At 34.4% G+C, this 21402-nt stretch overlaps 1 protein-coding gene across 3 annotated transcripts in view; it reads left to right on the plus strand.

The window, feature by feature from the left end:
- The window catches only part of EXOC6B (exocyst complex component 6B), a 584188-nt gene that overhangs the window by 233552 nt on the left and 329234 nt on the right, over positions 1-21402 (plus strand). For all 3 annotated transcript variants that reach the window (XM_033124336.1, XM_033124337.1, XM_033124335.1), the window contains exon 8: positions 11465-11533. In XM_033124336.1, the coding sequence (XP_032980227.1) occupies positions 11465-11533 (69 nt within the window). The remainder of the gene's footprint in view (positions 1-11464; positions 11534-21402) is intronic.

Consider the following 21402-nt stretch of genomic DNA (forward strand, 5'->3'; position numbering starts at 1 on the left):
TAGAAAAAGTTGATGTAGTTTTTGAGGATGTATATTTGCATGGACGATAAACACCCTCTACTGCAAACAAAAAAACTCTGCTCAAATACAGCAGTATGGAGTAAGAAATAGTTTTTAAAAGTAGAGTCTTGATATCTTCTTTGTTTCTAGGTTACTGCAGAGCTTCTGCCTTCTTAGAACACTTCATTGTAACACACTTATGGCACAGCTCATATTCTAGTTGGTCTCTTTCTTTATTTGCTTACACACTGTTAGAGAGCAGTAGTCACCGTGTTCATACAGATCTTCATAGAGTATAGGTCAGAAAAGATAAATGTGATTAAATGAGACACCTCAGGTTTAGCTGTCAAGATTTTGGTGCCTCTTTTGAAATATGGAATTAACAGGATCACATTGCTAATTTAAATACAAATGTCGTGTAATACAAAGCTTTATGAGATGTCTTAATGATTGTTGTACTAATTGTGAGGTAACAATATGTATTTGTTTGCTAGGGCTGCCATAACAAAATACCACAGATTGTGACGCTAACTACACAACAGACATTTATTTTCTCACAGTTCTGGAGGCTGGAAGTCTCAAGATCAAGGTGCCACAGGGTTTGTTTCTCCTTAGGCCTCTCTCCTGGGCTTGCAAATGGCTGCCTTCTTGCTGTGTCCTCACATGGCCATTTCTCTGTGCTTGCCCCTGGTGTGTCTTCCTGTTCTTATAAGGACGCCAGTCCTATTGTATTTAGGGCCCCTCTCATGACTTCGTTTAACCTTAGTTACCTCCTTAAAGGCCCTGTCTCCAAAACAATCACATTGGGTGTTAGGGCTTCAACATATGAATTTTGGGGGTGACACAATTCAGTCTATAGCACAAGGCAATCAGAAAGAATACAAGATTTGTATTTAGAAGGTATAAGTTTTGTCAGCTTTATGCTATTGGAGCAAATCATGACACATTTCTCTAAGCATCTCTTTTCTCACCTATAAAAATGGCAATAATTAATTTATGTTAGATTGTTTGTGAAGAATTCATGTTAGGATATTTGACCCAAATTTCAAATTGTTTTTTGCAAAACTTCCTGTTAACAGGAAGGTAACAGAAAATAGATCATTTCTCAGTAAACTAAAGTGAAATCAAGGATGCCCTTAGAACTTGAGAGTTTAAATCAGAGGTTACAGATTGGCAGCCCATGGACCACAAACAGCTTGCAAGATGCTTGTTGGCTTGCACAGCGCTTACAAATTTTAAAAATTAGTTGCCAACTTTTAAAAGTCAATTGAATTCACATAAAAATCTGTATTTCCAACTTAGGCTCTTTGTAAGGATGGTAGTAATAGACTCACCCTGAGTAGCGATGTTGCCACCGGGATATGGTTTTTCCACTAAACCCCAATTCCTGGTGTGTCTACACATTGGCAATTGCATTGATTATCACATCTGTGCTGTCATCGAGGGGAATATGTTATTAGTTGCATTGAGTCTCTAATAAAAAATGGCAAAAGGGAAGGTAGACTGATAGGGCCACAGGAATGAAAAAAATGATGAGACTGTAGTCTTTTTGAAAAATGAGTAACAGTATGTATATTCAGAGAATACAATTTAAAATGCTGACCTACTTCCCTTATTCCTAATGTTTACCGCCTTCTGTAGGCTTTGAGTGTTTTACTTCTATTCTTAAAGAAAGCTGATCTACCAAAGCTGAAAAATACGCGTACGGTCAAATGAAAAGTAGATACCCATACATATAATCAAATGGCAATAAAGACCAATTAGAAAGTTGAATGAAAACATTATGGCATGCCTTAGACTGCCTGTTATGGGTTTCTTATTCCCATTGTTTGATCTTTCAGGTCTATTTGTTATTGGCAAATATATATTATGGCTAACATTGATTTAAGATCTTTTAAATTTTTTTCATTTTTGTGATAGTATAAAGGTCTTGTCATTTTGAAATTACTTGCCTCAATTCAAAACATCTACCTGCCTTTTCAGACCTCCTAGAATTTCTCCTTTATATACTCATTGCTTACTTAACTACCTGCTTCACTCTGTGCTAAGTGGCTAGTTACCCCAACTAGGGAGTGTGTTCCTTCCCCCAGCCCCTTGTCTAAAATATCTCATTCTACTTTGCCCTGAAGACTAGTTCATTCTCACCTCTTCTGTATTACCCTCTTTTAAAAAACTATATTTTTCTCTTGAAGAATTTTAAATCTTCAGAAAAGTTACAAGAACAGTAAAATGAATATCATACAACCTTTACTTAAATACTCCACTTATTAAAATTTCACATGATCCCTCTCTCTCTTAAAAATTCAATTTTGAAAGAATCAAAGAACATATGTTTCCACCTCCCCCCCACAAAGCTGAGCCCTTTGAAAGAAAGTGTCATACTTCATTCATCGTATCTGAACTCACAATACAGCCACCTGTAGAGTCCTGAGAATGACATTCTCCTTCACAACCACAATACAGTGATCACACTCAGGCAATTTAACATCGATACAATGCTGCCACTTAATATACAACCCACATACGAATTTCCCCAGTTGTCCCAATAATGCCTTTTATAGAAGATGTTTTCTTTTATTTTTCCTGAAGTCATATCCAGGCAGGTATCACAGATTGCATTTAATTTTTATGCCTGTTTTTTGTCCTTTAATATTCCTCTCTCTGTAGGTACAGCTGGTTTATCCTCATGATCAGGTTAAGTTTCATCATTTTTGGCAGGAATACTCTAGGAGTATTATTATGTTCTTTTCAGTGCATCGCATCAGGAGGTACACGATTGGTTAAGGTGGTATCTATCAGATTTCTCCACTGTAAAGGTACCTTTCCCTCATTGTAATTTATAAGTGATCTGTGGAGTGATACTTTTAGACCATGTAACTATCCTGTTCCCTAACAGTATTTCACCCATTGTTTAGAATTCACTGATGATTCTCTTCTGCATCATGTGTTACTGTGGTGATTGAGAAGTAGTGATTTTTCTATTTTTATCACTTCTTTGACATTGATTAGTTGGCATTCTTCTATTAAGAACTTTCCTTTCCTCTCTTGTTTTAGTGTTATTATTCGCATATGGATTCTTGTTTTATATACAATGGATTATACTCCATTTTTTTCTTTCATTTTGATTCTCTAATTGTTCCAAATTTGGTCAGTGTGTGTCTCATCCATTATCCTTTGATATGTCTCCATCAATTTTTGACTACTTCTGGTTTTTTTTGTTTTTTTTTTTTCCTGGCACAAGATTCTCCTGGTTCACTCCAGGTTCTGCCCCAGCCCCAGAATCTGCTATATCTTCACTGGAGGATGATATTTAGAAACTGAGATGTAAGCATTAGGTATGCTCCTTTGTGGACAGAGCTAAGATGCACATGCTACACCAACACATAGACATTTTTTTAAATCATGAGTTAAAACTGATGCTTCTAGTTTCAACCTGATATCACAAGTCTTCCTCTTCTCCTATTCCAGATTTGTATCTCTAAGAATTCTGGGTCCCAGAGTGTCAATATATGTATTCATTTGCCTAATCATATATCACAAACAAAATAGTTACAGAATTGCTTTGCAAATATCACTAAGAGCAGTAGACTTACTAAGTTCAAGATTTCTTTTCAGTTCTTTTTATCCTACGATAAATCCCACTGGGGCTGTATAGCTCAGAGTATTGTGTTCAAATATTTGTTGGCTTGTTTCTCCTTTTGTGTGATTGTTACCACATTGATATATAATTAGGTTTATTTGTTTCTTTTTGTATTATTGTTTAGAGTTCCTTTGTCATTATTTTTTTTGACTATGTGAAATATGAACATGGTTCAAAAGGCAAAATTATATAAGAAGATATATTCAGTGAAATCCCATTCTTATCTTTATCCCTCCCGCTCTGCTCCTACCCATTCTTTGAAAGTAATCAGTATCCTTTGTGTGTGTGTCTGTCCCCTTCCTCATACCTTACACAACATCACTGTTAATAGCATAATACATACATATTTTTTGTATTTTATTTTATTCTAAAACTATATCCTGGAAATTATTCCATTTCAGTTCATAGAAATCTTTCTGATTCTACTTTTGTTGCTGGATAGTACTCCATTAATTGAATGTACCATAGTTTATTCTGCCAATCTCCTATGTGTAGATAGTTAACGATTTTCAGTATTTTCCTGTTAAAATATAGTGTTTCAACTACACAGCTATTAGAATTAGCTAAAAAAAGAACACAATAGCAGGTACTGGCAGATTGCAAAGCAACTGGAATTCTTATATATTGCAGTGAAAATGCCTAATGGTACAGACTCTGGGAAAAAGTTTGGTAATGTATTATAAAGTTGAACATACACTTACCATATATAGTATGATCCACCAGTCTCACTCCTAGATATTTACCCATTATGTTCACACAAAAACCCATACCTGAATACTTATAGCAACATCATTCATGCATGGCTAGAAAGTAGAAACAACCCAAGTGTCCTTCAGTGGGTGAAGGAATAAATGAACTGTGGTATATTCATAACTGGAATATCACACTGAAATAAAAAGAAATGAACTATAAACACATGAAACAACACAGATGAGCCTCAAATGCAGTATGCTGAATGAAAGAAGCCAGATTCAAAGGCTACATACCATATGAGTCTATTTATGTGACACTCCTGAAAAGGCAAAACTCCAGGGACATAAAATGGATCAGTGTTTGCCAAAGGCTGGGCATCAGGGAACAATTTGACTACAAAGGGGCATGAGGGAATTTTTGGGGGTGTTGGAACTTTTTAAATCTAGATTGTGGTGATGTACACAGGGCTATATGGATTTATCAGAACTCATTGAATTGTTCACTAGAAAGGGTGCATTTGACTATATGTAAAACACCTTAAAACTATAAAAAACAGTTTCAAAATAAACCTCCAAAACCTGAGAATTGTTTTCCATATTGTCAAAGGCACATGTTCTGCATAGGTTCCTAGAGGCAGTATTGTTGGTGCAAGGGCATAAATGCATGTGTCGTTTTGTTAGACAATGTCAAATTCTGCTTCATACAGGTTGTATCTTTTTCTATGTCTTCCCCCTCCAGCAGGTATGAGGTGCCTATTTCTTGACAGCTTCCTTAAAGAGTATGAAGCTTTTGAATTTTTGCCAGTTGCATAGATGAGAAATGGTATCTCTGTATACTTTTCATGTGCATTGCTATTACTGTGGGTGAAATGTAGTATCTTATAAGTTTGAGGACTATTTGTATTATCTTTTTTCAGTAAACTTTCTGTTCCTATCTTTTGCCCATTTTTCTAAGGATTTTGGGTATTTTTCCTTCAATTTTAATGAGTTCTTTATATATTAGGGGATATTAATTCTTTACCTATAGTATAACATTTTCTATGATTTTGATTACCTTAATTTTTCCACCTCTCAAAACTTTTATACTTAACACCATAGTTAGTTCTAAATTGCCTTTTTTTCCCCTAACAGTTTAGAGTTTCTTAGCATATAGTGGACCATTGTTAAGTAAAGACCAGTTGAATTTTTATTTCCCTAGTGTTCAGCTTCAAGCAGAGAATTCTTGAGGGACTGTCTTTTGATTTTGGCCACAAGATTTTTTGCAGTATCTCAGTAAAGAGAAATGGTAATTTTTCTTATTTTCTTTTACTTAGTGCAAACACTTGAGTGAATTCAGTGGTAATCGATTTAGGTATTTCCCAGGAAGCATCCTAATAATTTGTGAGAAGCTCAATTGCAAAATCTTGTACTTTTTAGGATGGGGCTCTGGTCAGGGAATTCTTATATGTTCAAAGGCTTAGAAAATTTTTTATAGTTTTGCTAATTCTAGTCCCTTAGAATCTTAGGCCTTCTAGTGTGTTGGTCTGTTGGTTGGTGATGTTCAGTCCAGCCTTGTGAAAGCTTATGTCTGCATGAATCGAACCCTTCTTTTGTCTGACATTTTGGAAGCAAAGTAGGACAGAAAAGTACACTGATGAAAAATGTTTCCCAGGTATTTCCTGGCTCCCAGACATAATATGGGCAGTTGCAATCAGTCCTCTGAATGCAGAGGCAATGCTTCTTTAGCTAATCATTTGTTGTTTTCTCCTTTCAGAAAGATGCCTGGTACATTTTAATGACTAGAGATCCAACTAATGCTCAGAAATGGGCACCAAGTCCCTGCATTCATTTACCAATACCGAGAAACTGTTTTGTGTAAAGTGGTAATCAAAAGTATTTTCAAGAAGGAGAATGACTCAAATAATTAGTGAGAAAAATATCTACATTCCTTACAAACTTCTGTCATACTCTTTTTGGATGATCCACCTACTTTGGAAGATTTCATAACAGAAAAATAAATGGTGTGTGTGTGTTTGTGTGTGTCCTGGGACAGCTGTGTGAACAATAGGGCTAGAGCAAACTAATGCATTTTCTGTTTTCACGTACTATCTTTATCAGCAGCGCAGGTAAATTTCTCAGTACATTTGCTACTTTTCTTGAGTGGAGGGAGGCGAGTATTCCTATTCCTCCTTTCCTAATGATAGGCTTACCCAGTGGTAAAGCAGGTAGATGTATCAGGCTGTTACCTGCAGATACATTTTTTTTTTTCCTGCCTCCGTTCACTAGTGAATCTTTTAAAATAGTAGAAATAGCTACTAACTCCCAACGCAGGGGGTGTTATAAAAATATTAAATGATTCTATCTGTTAACACTTGAATGCCATTATTTATTTAAAATTGTTTAATTTTAAATAGGAGATTTAGATTTTAAAATAAATAATGGCATTTCCCTTATTTTTCGTTTGTAGAATGTTTATTTTTAATACAGATCAGTTATTAATCTTTGCTGGCATTTTGTGTTGTAAGTAAAAATAAGAAGCATATATATTTATTTATTTTTCAATTTTTACAGTTGACATTCGATATTATATTAGTTTCAGATGTACAGCATGGTGATTGGATAATTACATAACTTATGAAGCGATCGCAGTGATGTTTAGTATCCACCTGGCACCATGCACGGTTATTACAGTATTAGTGACTATCTTCCCTATGCTGTACTTTGTATCCCTGTCATTTTCCTTATTCTCTATGAGAGGAACTTAACCATTAACCTTTCCATTTGTGGAGACTTCCTTTGACCTGAACTAAGATGTATTAGAGAAGAAGAAAAACATCATGAAAGTCAAATCCTGTGTTTTGCAAGAATTTTTATAATCAGAAATGTTAATGTTTCTTTTCTTTTTGACTGTCTAATATTCCCATTTCTTCTTTGAATTTTTACATCTTTCCCAATATATATTGTCTGCAGTGGCTTCTAAGACTATTTTTTTCAGGGTACCTTTAACTAATCTATTTATAAATTTACTTTTCTTACTTTATAGCTTCCTCTGTCTCCAGACTCTTTTTAGTCATCTATATAGTGGCAGCACCTGATAGCTGGCGTATTGATAGGCTATAATGCTATTTAACAACAAATATTGTACAGAGAATAATTAAGAAGTATTGCTTTGATGGAGCTGTTAATATTTATCATACAAATGTAAGAGTCATATTGAAACAGATTAGCCATATGTATTGGTACCTGGTGATACATAGTCTCTAATGGCTGTGGTTGTGTGATTGTAGAATATAGTAGTTGCCCTCATGATTTCTACCTCTGAATGTTATAATCCAGTTATCCTTACTAGATAACTGGACTAGTTAACTAGATAACTTTTACTAGAATATTATTTATCTGTTATTTTAATACCTTAATACATATAATATTATAACATGCTCTGAGGCATAGATTTCTTAGTTACAGAATCTAAAATCTTACCTACTATTTGCTCCTCTCTGAAAATAAAAAGAGGTTTGAACTGACAGAAGGCATTAATGCTCTCCATTCAGAAACTATATAGGAAATTAGGCAGCTGCTGTCCTTGGTGATGAAATTATTTCATGTGAATTCATAAGGAAAACAACTAGTTAAAAAAGCAGAATAATCTTGAATATACCGTTTGTGGCTACTATTGGTATCTTCATAGATCTATTTGAACTAGAAAAATGCAGACTCCAGTATCTTAATGTCTTGAGTTCCTGACTGCCAGGCAGAGGAAATGTTTAACTATTTTAATCATGTTTCTGTATCTCAGAAAGAAAGCCCTTATGAGAGGAAATGACAACGTCCTACCACAAAGTTATCTCTTATCAGTTATAGTCTCAGTCGATAATGATTTGTCAAACTTGGACATGTGTAAAATGCAAGGGCTGTGTTATTTACTTTGGAAAGGAAAAATTAGATGAAGCTGATAACAACGGAGTCATGGCTTTTGTTAGGAGACAGAAACCATTAGAGACAGTCATTGTTAGCTTAGGAAAGTGTCCCTGGACCCCTCCCTCTGCCCTGGCTGAAACCTAAACCTGCTTGAATCCTTCTTGCCACTTGAGGGGAAGGAGGGGCAAAGGAGGGGAAGAAGAATGAAGACAGATTGGACAGAGATTTAGCATTTTGAACGGGGAGCAAAAGGTGGACCTTAAAACAGACCTATTTCTGTGCGTCTGAAAAAACTGCCTTTTGTTTCCCCCCCCCCATTCCCATTTATTTAGATTTTTGAAAGTTCATTGCTTATCCTTCCAAACGTGTAGCATTCCTTCACGTACAGTGTCGGTTGCTCTCCTTTCGCCTTTCCCTAGATGTGATTCTTTTTCATTAGTGGAAGCAGAGAAAACACATCTCGCCCAAAGCAACATGAGTCAGTGCATGCTTCTCATACCTTTCCCCTCACAGCACTCTTCTGGGCTCCTCAGAAAGCTCCTGCTGTTCCCACAGAGGGGAGCGCGGAGGAAACATGACTTCTAAATAGCAGGCTATTTTGGGGGCGGAGAGACAGTTTGGGAACTGAAGTCGCGTTTTGCTCCATCTTTCCTCCTCTGGATTTCTGTGTACTGCTATCAAAGCCGCCAGTTATGGGCTTAGGAGGATTTACGGTTTCAGAGGCTAAGAAATAGCAAAGCCGATACTTCCAGCTCAGGACACTTGAAACAGTTTGAAACCGCGTATGATGATGGCAAGACAGCCTCACAGACAATAGCTTTGGTTGTAAATATTTGGTGCAGATGACGGGAAAGGCCTTTGCCTCCTGTCTAAACATATGTTTTTTAGTTGGCCCAGATAAACTAGTCTTATTAGCCCATTAGTAAGGGGCCCCATTAGCTTGTTCATCACAGGTTTGTAGGGAAACTGTCCCCTAATGTGCATGCTCATTCTACAAGGTTGGGTCTGACCTGTGAAAGGGCCAAGGCTCTGTCTGACCCGTGGCTAGAAGTGGTTTCCTTTTGAATGAAACTATGGCTCTGAGTCAGAGCAAAACAAAATAAATAAAGTGCACAAAGAAGAACATAAACAAAGTTGTAATTGAATTTGTTATTCAAAATTAGGTAAGAGAAATTCCTTAACATTTTTGTAAATGTATATTTATAATAAATAACGTTATAATCATTAATTCTAAATGAAAGAAAAAAGTTTCATACCCTATACAGATCAGTTCTTTTTGCATGTTTCTTTCTTGTCTTTTTTTTATATGCATGTTTAATTTTTATGTAGTTTAAATACTATTACAATTGTATGAAAAGTTTCTATTTTTCTTTTGAGACTGTGTTTCGCTTAGCTGTTGTTTTCACTGTTCTGGTTTTATGGCAAGAGAAAGTAAATTTCCTTCACATCTCCATTTGCAGTCAAAGAAGGGAGGCCGTAAAGATGCTTTAATATTGTGGTCGTCTCAAATACACGTGCCCAAAATGATCACTCGTTGCCTCTTTTTATGTTCATAACATGAAAATGAGTGACCGTTTGTATTCTTAAAGTTAAAATTTCTGTGTGCTTTTTAATCTTGCTTTTTCATGAACTACCTGTGCTTCTGCCCTAAACTGTTTTCTCTAATTTTGCAATGCCTACTAACACTTCTGGAGGCTTTTTCCCCCCTAAAACTATGCTTGGGCCATGGTATAGGATCTTGAGTACCTTAAGATCACATAAAAGTTTGTTTGGATTCACATAAAAGTTTGTTTCGAGCGCTTATAGAATATATACAGCACTATGAGATTTTTAAACATAAGATTTAATCTCTGCCTTCAGGGATGCAAAGCAAAAGAACAAGATCGTCACTAACTTTGAACCAATAAATATAGAGATGTGATGGTTTGGAGGGAAAAGGAAGTAAGTTGAATTGTAGAATGAGTAGATTTCATTAGGAAAAGCATCTTGGTGAAGAAGCTATGTCTCAAAAGAAGAAATGAGACTTACTTTATGAAATGAAAGAAACTGACCTTGTCATAAATCAGCCCAACCCAATGTAATGTGCCTGCTGCTTATAGTCTGATGAACTTTACAATTACCAGTGTTATGGTAACAACTTTAGCTAGGTCTTTTTTTCAAAAATTCTTTATGTAATTGTCTTTTATATTTTGTTTTATTCAATGTTTAGTTTCAGTGTCACCTTTCATTTTTATTAAATTTCTATAGATCAACTGATAGTTTCCTTTTTTTTTTTTAAAAATTTTTTATTGGGGAATGTTGGGGAACAGTGTGTTTTTCCAGGACCCATCAACACCAAGTCAAGTTGTTTTTTTCCAGTCAAGTTGTGGAGGGCGCATCTCACTGGCCCATGTGGGAATCGAACTGGTGACCTTGGTGCCATGAGCACCGCACTCTAACCAACTGAGCCAATCGGCCGCCCTGATAGTTTCCTTTTTTAGTTGAGGAAATTGAGGCTAAAGTAAATTGTGACTTACTCATCGTCAGGCCATATAACAAATCTGTTTTAGTCCTGTGACTATACACCAGTTCTTACCTGATGGTTTTTGTTTTATTTTCTTTTTTGATGTCTAGGTTTAATCTATATGCATTGTTCATATTACAATTTGCTGGTATTACCTATAGGTTTGGCTTTTCCATTCATTATCTTATCTTTTCCATGATCTCCTCCCCTCTTCCTATCATATTTCTGCAGTTTGATTGCATTCTTACTTAAATGTTCACTAATTCTTATGTTCTTCAGAAGTTGGCTGGCAGACCATTTAGTTCATCCTTTGGCAAGTTCTGTTTTGACCATTGAAATATAATTTTTTATGTAGACTACCATGTGTCTAAGAAGCCCATGTCAAGTTTTCAAAGTCACATTCCCACCTTCTTCTTTTCCCTTTGTAGGCCCACGGCCCAAAATGTATCTCTAGAAACAGATGCAGGAATAGTGACATCTGTTACCCCTCTGTGCTATTCATCCTTCTGTTCTGTGTCCCAGCCTTGGTGATATTGGCAGTTTATTAACCCCATAGCTAAAATACCAAAACTAGGTTTCTGGGAACATGGTTTGTTTCGTTTGTGTTTCTCTCTTAGAAGCTAGAGCTGGTCTTTTTTTTTTTTTTTAACACTCGAGTAGTAAAAATGAATGCAGTTATTATTGTTAATAACTTTGTTTGAATATTTTGTGACAGTCTTGATTGTTTTGCAGGTACCTGGGGCCCAAGATTTGGTGGATTTCTCTCCTGTTTATCGATGTCTACATATATATTCTGTCCTGGTGAGTTTTTATCTGGCTCTGCCTTCTAAAGGTGTATATTGAATTCAAACTGTGCTTTCTCATTTTTGCTAGTTTTTCTGTTTATTATTAAGAGAAAGTAAAGATAAACTATTATTTAAGGAGTATTATAAAAAATAACCCTTTCTTCTTGAATCTTTTATTTATATTTGCGATGTAATATGCTATAACTAGTAACATTAATTTCTGTCAGTCACCAACACACCATTAGATTATACCTAAAAATATTCACATGCATTCAGATTTCTGTTCCTAATTTAATAATATAGTTATTTAAATTATAATAGTCTCTTTACATATTAAAATAACATTTGTAAAAATACTTTTTATTCCTGATGATAGCTATACCTTTTGTCATACAAAGCATATGGAAAGAGGAACCTCTCTGGGGGTAACTTTTTGGGGGTGTTATTGATATTCTAAGAAATGGCTCTATCTCCATCGTGGTAGTACATGTACATGCAGACACACACAAAATCCATTAAAAAAAATGAAACTATGAAGCTAAAATATCATCAAAGATAAGTTGATGAGAGAATTCCATTATTGATATTTTTTAATAGAAAAGTTCTGTGAAGTTTCTAGGTTGTATTTAAATATGTGTGAGTATATGTCGTTGCCCAGTCTGTTACCCCTTTTCTTTCTTCATCTATTTAACATAGTGTCATTTAGTCGTTACTCCAGACATTTTGGGGCTGGTTTGTGGACTTTATGGCATGCGGTATTTTGTAGTGATCTCCATTAGTTTGAGAAAAGACCTGGTAGCTTCATCTCCTCTGTTTTCTTTTCTCCTTGCTCACCAATTCCCTCTCTTTCCCACTCCGTCTTTTCTCCCTCTCCATTCCTTTTCTCTATCTGTCATTCCTTGTTATATAAAGGTGAAGCAGGATATAGAGTTGTATCAAGACATCTAAAATAAGTAAACAATTTGTTTTCAATCTAATGTATAGAAAATTAAATAAATCATATATATCTTCGCTTGTGACACTATTATCATCATTTCATACAAGGCCCCCTTTTATATTTTATATTATCATGTTTTTTTCCATTCATCTCCTATCCATAAGCCCACTTGTCTTTCATCCCCAGCTAACTCTAATATGTTTAATATATGGTCATGGTTGTATTTATGATCTTGAAAAGTATATAGTGATTTTGTATATGTAGGTGTTTTTAATTTACTCAAATGAGGTTGTCTATGGATCTAGTTCTGTTTCCTATATTTTTTATTTAGCACTATTTGTAACATCTGTCCTTGTTAGCATCTGTATATCTAGCTCATTGCCTCTCACTTCTGAGAGGCATGATAGTTAATTGATGGTTTGTATTTGCTGTTTTTAATTATCTGTTACGTTGGTGATCAACACTTAAATTGCCTCTAACATCCTTCTGTAACAAACAATACTCTTTATAGACTTTGTGTCTGTGTCTATGGTTTCTATACCTACGGTGGAATTTGGGGGTCATAGGTATATATTACTTAATTTCACTAATTTTTAAATTTCTGCTAACCTGATGGATATTAAATGGTAGGTCTTTGTTACAATTTACATTTTTCTGGTTACTGGTAACATTGTGCTTCTCTTTTTAAAAATTTATTAAAAAAATTTTTCAATTATAGTTGACATTCAATATTATTTTATATTAGTTTCAGGTGTACAGCATAGTGGTTTTTCATTTATATGATTTATGAAGTAACCCCCTTACCCCCATAAGTATATGACCTACCTGGCACTATGTATAGTTATTACAATGTTATTGACTATATTCCCTATACTGTACTTTATATCTCCATGACTATTTTGTAACTACCAATGTGTACTCGTTAATCCCTTCACCTTTTTCACCCAGCCCCACAACCCCCTTCCCTTCTGGTAACCATCATTATGTTCTCTGTATCTATGAGTTTGTTTCTTTTTTTTGTTCGTTTGCTTATTTTGGTTTTTTAGATTCCACATATAAGTGAGATCATGTGGTATTTGTCTTTCTCTGTCTGACTTATTTCACTTAGCACAATACCCTCTAGGTCCATCCATGTTGTCGCAAATGGTAAGATTTCATTTCTTTTTATGGCTGAGTAATATTCCATTGTATGTATGTACCACATCTTCTTTATCCAATCATCTATTGATGGGCATTTTGGTTCCTTCCATGTCTTGGCTATTGTAAATAGCACTGCAGTGAATATAGGAGTCCACGTATCTTTTCAAATTAGTGTTTTGAATTTCTTCGGATAAATACCCAGAAGTGGAATCGCTGGGTCATAAGGTAGTTCTATTTTTAATATTTTGAGGAACCTCTAAATTGTTTTCCATAGTGGCTGCACCATTTTACAATCCCACCAACAGTTCGTAAGGGTTCTCTTTTCTCCACATCCTCTCCAATACTTGCTGTTTGTTGATTTATTGATGATGGCCATTCTGAGAAGTGTGAGGTGGTATCTCATTATGGTTTGAATTTGTATTTCTCTGATGATTAGTGAGATTGAGCATCTTTTTATATGTCTATTGACCATCTGTACGTTCTCTTTCGAGAAATGTGGATGGATTCAGGACATTTGTCCATTTTTTAATTAGATTGTTTTTTTTTTTGGGGGGGGCTGTTGAGTGGTATGTGTTCTTTATAAATTTTTGATATTAAGCTCTTATCAGATGTATGGTGGCAAATATCTTCTCCCATTCAATAGGATGGCTTTGTTTTATTGATGGTTTCCTTTGTTGTGCAAAAACTTTTTAGTTTGATGTAGTCCCATTTGTTTATTTTGTCTTTAGTTTCCCTTGCCTGAGGAGATATATCAGAAAAAAATATTACTGGGAGCAATACTGGAGAGTTTACTGCCTATGTTTTCTCCTAGGAATTTTATGGTTTCGGATCTTACACTTAACTCTGTAATTCATTTTGAGCCTATTCTTGTATATGGAGTAAGAAGGTGGTCCAATTTCAATTTTATTTTTGTGTGTGTATGTGTCCAGTTTTCCCAGCTCATTGTGCTTCTCTTTATAGACTTGCTAATATAATCATTTAAGATTTATCTTCTCTGAACTACCTATCTTTAATCTTTGTTCAATTTTGTATTGGATTTCTTGTTTGTTTGTTTGTTTGTTTTCCTTTTTGCTGGAAGAGAAATTTCAGATATTTCTTATATATTATAGATATTGACAGTTTAGGATGTCTTTTTTCCAGTTTGCTTCCCGACTCCAAACTATGTCTATGTTACTTTTCATGAAATAGAAACCCTTGGTTTTGATGTATTCAAATCCATCAATTTTAACCTTATACATAGTTTGTATTTTTTCATCTTGTGTTTTTAAAAAAATTCCCCTCTCTCTATTCCTAGGTCATAGAGCATTCCTCTTATATTTCCTTTAACATTTTACCATTCACATTTTGATTTTGATCTATCTTGGGTTCAGCATTGTATATAGTTTGAGGTAGAAATCCCACTTACTTGTTTTCTATATGATGAATTCAGTTTTACCAATGCTATCTACTGCATAATTTGTATATCACTAGTGATTCCTGGTAGTACCTCTGGCATACACTAAATATCCATTTTTACACAAATCTTTTTTTCGCTATAGTTTGTTTTATTTGGTTTTGTAATATATCTACGTACATGATAAAAGAAGTCCCTTCTCATTTCTCCCCTTTTAAATTGCTTTCACTATTTATAGACCTTTATGTTTCAATATATATTTTAGAATCAGTTTGAGTTCATAAAAAAAAAATCCTTTTAGACTTTTAATTTACATTGATTGAATTTATAGATAAATTTTGGGAAGAATTGACAATTGTATAATGCTAAGTCATCTTATTCATGAAAGAATAAGATTGACTTTTAAATTACTTAATTGAGTTTTTTCCCCCCATATTAATAGTCTTGGACATTCTGTGTTAGTTTAATAACAAAATACTTATAGTTTTAGTTATTTTCTACTTTATTTTTGAATTAGGTATTGCTAATATTGAGGAACACTGTTGATTTTTGTAATTTAACCTTAATTCTGGCAAGCTTGCTTAACTCTTTTATTATAGTTTTTTTTTTTAATTTATGGTAAGTTTTCTGTAAAATTGATCACGTCTGTAGATATTGACTTTTGTTTCTTTTCTTTCTGTCCATATATCTCATTGTCCTTTTTGTCTTATTGTATTTACCAGGATCATCATTACTTTGTCGTTTAGTAAGGTGATAGTGGACATCCTTGTTTGATTTCTAATCTCAAAGAGAATGTATCTCTATTTTCTCCCTTCACTGATGTTTGCACTAGGTTTTCGGTAAATATTCATCTAGTTATTCCTAGACTTCTGATAATCTTTTAATAAAAACATAAATGTGTGTTGAATTTTATTGAATTTGTTTTCCAAATATATTGATATAAATAATTCTGTGGTTTTTATCCTTTAGTTCATGAATGTTGTGAATTTTATTGGTAAATATTTCTGATATTAAACCATCTTTGCATTTTTTAGACAAATCCAATTTGATGAGGATGTATTACTGCTTTTTTTTTTAGCATCTTGTGGGATTTAAATCTTACACATTCATTCATTCATTCATTATTTTTGTATTTATATATGGTTGTAAGTAACACAGGCCTATAATTTTCTTTTTTTGGTATTATCCTTATGTGGTTTGTAAGTTAGTGTTATATTGGCCTCATTAAAATGGTTGAACATTCCTCCCTTTTTTCTATTTTATGAAATGAGTTACATAAGATAGGAGTTACCTGTTAGAAATCATGCATTTTTATATATAACATGCATTTTTCCTTTGCCATTCACTTTCTCCTTTCCCCCTTATCTTGCTTCCATGCTCCCTGATTTTGTTTAGTCTCTTCATTAGTATGTATGGTTATGGGAGTTTCCAGTTGTTGTATTTAAGCCAAATGTCTATAGAAAAAGAACCATGTTGACTCATATCAAGTTTCAAGGTTTGTTGTAAGCCTCATAATTGCAAAATAAAGTGAATTTTTCCTCTTATGTAAAGTCTATGAAAACAGGTAGTTTGTTTGTTTAATGTTATATACTCAGTACCAATAATCATACTTGGCATACAGTAGACACTCAATAAATATTAGTTGAATGAATAAGTAAATAACCGGTAGCTAAAGAATGCAGTACATTTATTTGAACTTAAGTTAGCTCTAACCTTATTATTCATTTACTTATTCAGTAAACACTTACTGACTTTCTGTTCTGCATGAAATGGGTTTCGAGAAGCAAGGATTTATAAATCAAGAACATATGCTTTTGAAAAATTACAATCTACCAGGAGAGAAGTTACAATCTTTGAATGACTATAGCATGACAGCACTATATCTCATCACTGTATGTGTGCTAGTTTTTGTAAGCTTTTATGACAGAGAAATTGTAACAGATTTTCCTTAAGTGAGAACTCTAATAGTTATTCGTAAGAGTATTGAAGTAATTTATTTGCACACTTTCTCGCTGTGTGGTGTTAGGCAAGTCACCTAACGCTTAGTTTTCTCATACATGAAGTGTGAGAATAATTACCTGCTTAGGGCAGTTATAGATATTGTATGAATGGTGCCTACCTCAATCTCTGGCACATGATTAGCATTTAATAAATGGCAGTTAATCTAGCAAAAGTTATATATCTCTGATGTTGATTATTAGTATTTTAAAAAGTGTATGACATAAAGTATAGATATGTAGCTAGAGGTTCTAATCTCTGCCATCAACATACAAAGTTTATCAATTATTTAAAATTTATATATTCTTAAATATACAAAGAGTATGTTGTCCTAAATTGTGAAGACTAAACAGCAGAACCTTGAGTTGTCTTTTTAAAAATAAATTCTACACAGTGGTATTCTGTAATGTTAAAATATTTGCTATTCATAAATTTTTGTAACAATTTAGTAAGGCATTGTTTACATGGCAGAAACAGGCCTTCTCCCCCATTCATAAGTTTTCAACATTTGAAAAGGTATAACTAGTGGTAAGAACTCAACTCTATTTCTTTCTTCCTTTTTTTTTTTTTTTTTTTTTTGAAATACATGGTTGTATTTGAGACATTGCTGTTCCAGACCTACAGGGGCTTTAAATAATAACTAAAATATCTCCTCTGCTAAAGGAAGAGTCAGAGCATTTATAACTTACATGGTCGACTCTTCTTAAAGCTTTTTGGGCGCTGTAATTTGTCACTTCTTTATATTTGTTTCCTCGTTCTCATATCACTAATTTGTATTAATGTATCGTGAAGGATAGGTCATCATAATATTAAAGATGAAGATATTTAAAATTGGATTACTTAATATAAAGATTTGTCACATAAATATTTTCTTATTTCCTAATATACTTAATATTAGCATTAGACTTTACGAAAAAATTTGAGAAATGAACACTGAGGAGAAAATAAATCTTATTTCTCTCATTCCTTTCCATTCCAATACTCGTCTCTTCTTCCCTCTTCATTCTCTCTTCAACCCAGTATATTTATCTTCAGTCCATCCCACTACCCTGAATCTGTATTTTACTGGACCTTTCAGCTGCTTTTGACTTTGTTGATAATTTGCTCCTTAAAACTCTTAATCCCTTTGTTTTCCTTTCTAATATGTTTCCTTCTTCTGTACCAACCTTTTTGAGAGTTATTACCTGATTTGGTCTTTGTGAACTCTACTTCTTTGTGTCCTTCAGATTCCCCTTCTCTTCCATCTCTCCTGCCTTTCTTGAATGGTTTGGAGTGCTAATGACTTTGAAACCTGTATCTCTACTTCTCGGCTTTTCCTTGAGCTTTATAATTTTTAATATAATAGTATACTGAACCTTACCCTTTGGGTATTCCACAGGCAGCACAAACTCTGTATGTTTCAAAATGAGCTTGTTACCTCCACCCAGCTCCCTAAACATCTACTTTGTCTGCATGTACAGTGAGCTGACGTAATAACAGCCTCATCTCTCTAGTTACCAGGCAGAAACTAAACTCTTCCTTTTTTCTCAATATCATATTCAGATCTCCAAGTCTTGCAAATGTTACCTTCATCTCAAAATGTTTTCATACATACCATCCTTCCCAATTTAAAATGGTCACCCTAGTTCAGATTCTCAGTGAGATTATTGAAATAGTCTCCTAACTGTTCTCTTTAACTTATATCATCGTAAGCTGCTAACTCACTTCTCACTATTGTGATAGTAATCTATTTATTATACAAATCTGACATATGTGCGATCTGCTTAAAATTCTCTAATTGGTTGTCTGTGGAGTAAAATACAGAAGTAAAGAAGAAAATTTAGCATATAGCAGTATGGAAGGTTTGCCATGTCTTGTCTGCTGTATTTCCTGCTGCTTACCGCCTTGTTTTAATGATAATGAAATGCTTCTAGTTCTCTGAATGCACTGTGCTAATGTGTTCTTCTGCCAGAATTCCCATTTCTTTTTATTTTACTGATTCATAGTTATTACTTACTTGTGTCCTCTAGCAATGTTTCCTGATGTTTTGGGTTGACCTCAGTGGACCCCCATCCCCTTTGCATTGTTATAGGACCCAGTACATGTTTTTATTAGTGCTTGCTATATTATTTCATAGTAGTCTAAATATGTATTCTTTTTCCTCAATAGACTGTAAGCTCTTTTAGGGCAGGTACCATGTTTTATTCATCTTTTTAGCCCTTGCACTTAGCACTTAATGGTATATAATACTTAATAAATGTTTGTTTTTGATTTTGAAAGATAACTACCCTCCTTTGACCTGCAAATGAATCCAGTATTCTAGTTTCAGGCAGTGTTATACAATATCAGGGTTGGGACTTACACAGGGGAAAACAGTTCTATTGGTGTCCAACGGAAGGATCATAACAGAAGTAACAAAAAGTTCTAATATTTTGTCATTTACAATAGTGTTTATCTGAACTTTTGGCCTGGAGGATAAGAAGGCACACTTTGAATAAACATGGCAATATTTATTATTTTTAGTGAAACCGACCTTCCATTCACCCCCCTTTTATGGCTGTGCTGCTTATAAATTCCCAAAGGATTATTTGAAAAATCCTACTTATATCTGCCAGCCTTATCAGTAGGGCAGGAGTTCACGTATTGTAACAGGAGGTCAGATTTCGGTCATGGTCTTATAGATGGGGCCAAGCACCTGTAAATTCTTCCTTTGGTGACTAAAGTGAAGTACAATATCAAACAGGCAGTGAGACTTTTCTAGGAAGTGCTGAACTTTGGCAGGAAGGGCAAACTTTGGCAGGAGGAGGGGAGGCAAGAAAGTGAACAAGGGTCAGATAGTGGTTAATTGAGACTTGGTCCTTGATACAGTAATACAGTGGAAGCGTACAGGGCAAAATTAGGTGTATTTTATAGAATCGTTTTAAACAACTTATACTGTTTAAATCTTCATATACAGTTTAGAGATGGGCAGGTAAGGGGCAGGGTATAAAGCATTTTACAGTCATTAAAGATCACTTTTTAAAAAATGGAGAAAATAACAAGCTAAACATTTTTCTGGAAGGGAAATGATGATGAATAATCTCAGATTCTTGTACACAGTGTAAAAGTAATTAAAAAAATAGGGGTGGACTATCTGTCTAATGAAGACAGAAACAAGTGGGGCAGATTTTTTGAAAACTCTGTCAACCCAGTGATGTCTGACATATTTATGTGTTCCAATCCTTGAACCCAGCTCAATTTGGACAAAGATTTGTATGTACTGTTAAACTCTTCTATACACTGCAACATCTCTTTCCAAATTTGCTAGTCACTCACCCTTCTGTCACTGAAAAGGTATATGTATGGCCCATAATAAGGAGCTTGAGTGTCATTAAGGCTGGGAGAGCAAACCTGTAAATACAACCATACCCCTAGTGTGTGGGTCTTATTTATGATCTTATCTTCTTGTAGTATCTACATCATCTGCTCATTAACAATTTAAAATATTCCAGATTAAATAATGTTGATAAATATACACCTTTGATTTATGTGTTTTTCTGCATGTGTGTTACACTATAATAAAAAGTTTACTTTAGAGATTTTTGCCATCCCGTGTGCAGGGATAACAATGGTAGCAATGTATGATTTTTTTTAGTAAGCAACAGCCCCTCAGTATTCTGTGAATTATAAGAACCTCAGTTGTAGTTAATTCCCCTTTGATCACTAAAGGAGACTGACTGTAAACCAGCCAAAGATGTAAGAGATGCAGAATGTCATTGTGCAATGAATTCATTATTGCAAAGGCTCTAGCAAGTATGGTATTCTTTTAAACTTAAGGAGCCCCTGAGAATTTGATGATAGACGTGAACCTTTCCCAGACAAACTGAACATATGTACATGCATGTAATGTTTTGCTTAGTATTTCAGAGGCTTCCCCAACTCCTGAATTTTATCCATAGGCCTAGAAAGACTCCCTCCCCTAAAGTGAACTACAGGGCTGAGTTAAGTTTCAGGTGTCCACTGACTATTGGCCTACGTATGTCTCAGAACAGCCTACCCCAGTTCCACTTGAGTGTCCCCTTTTGTAAGTCTCCTAAGGACTCCCTTTCACCTTGTCTTTTTCTTAGATTTGGAAGCCTTGCCAAAATCTAAATTTAAAAGCATAGTTCAAAGTGACCTTATTTCTATGTCATAAATCCTTATTCCCTGAGCAGCCATTATGCATGGCAAGCTGGTAACCTGTTTTTCTGTTAAGAATAAATTAGCCTTAGCACCTAGACTGATAGATTTGTCCCCTGAAGTCTTCTACTTAGAAGAGATTTAGAAATAATTATGAGAACTGTAATTAGTAATGAATGTCCCTGAACATAAGTAATTTTGTTAAATTTCAGAACATTTTACCTTTTACATTTGATAATATCTGTTTTTAAGTACTTGGCTGTAATAAGGAGAAGTGAAC

This window comes from Rhinolophus ferrumequinum, chromosome 13 (assembly GCF_004115265.2).
Source record: "Rhinolophus ferrumequinum isolate MPI-CBG mRhiFer1 chromosome 13, mRhiFer1_v1.p, whole genome shotgun sequence".
Lineage (NCBI taxonomy): Eukaryota > Metazoa > Chordata > Mammalia > Chiroptera > Rhinolophidae > Rhinolophus > Rhinolophus ferrumequinum.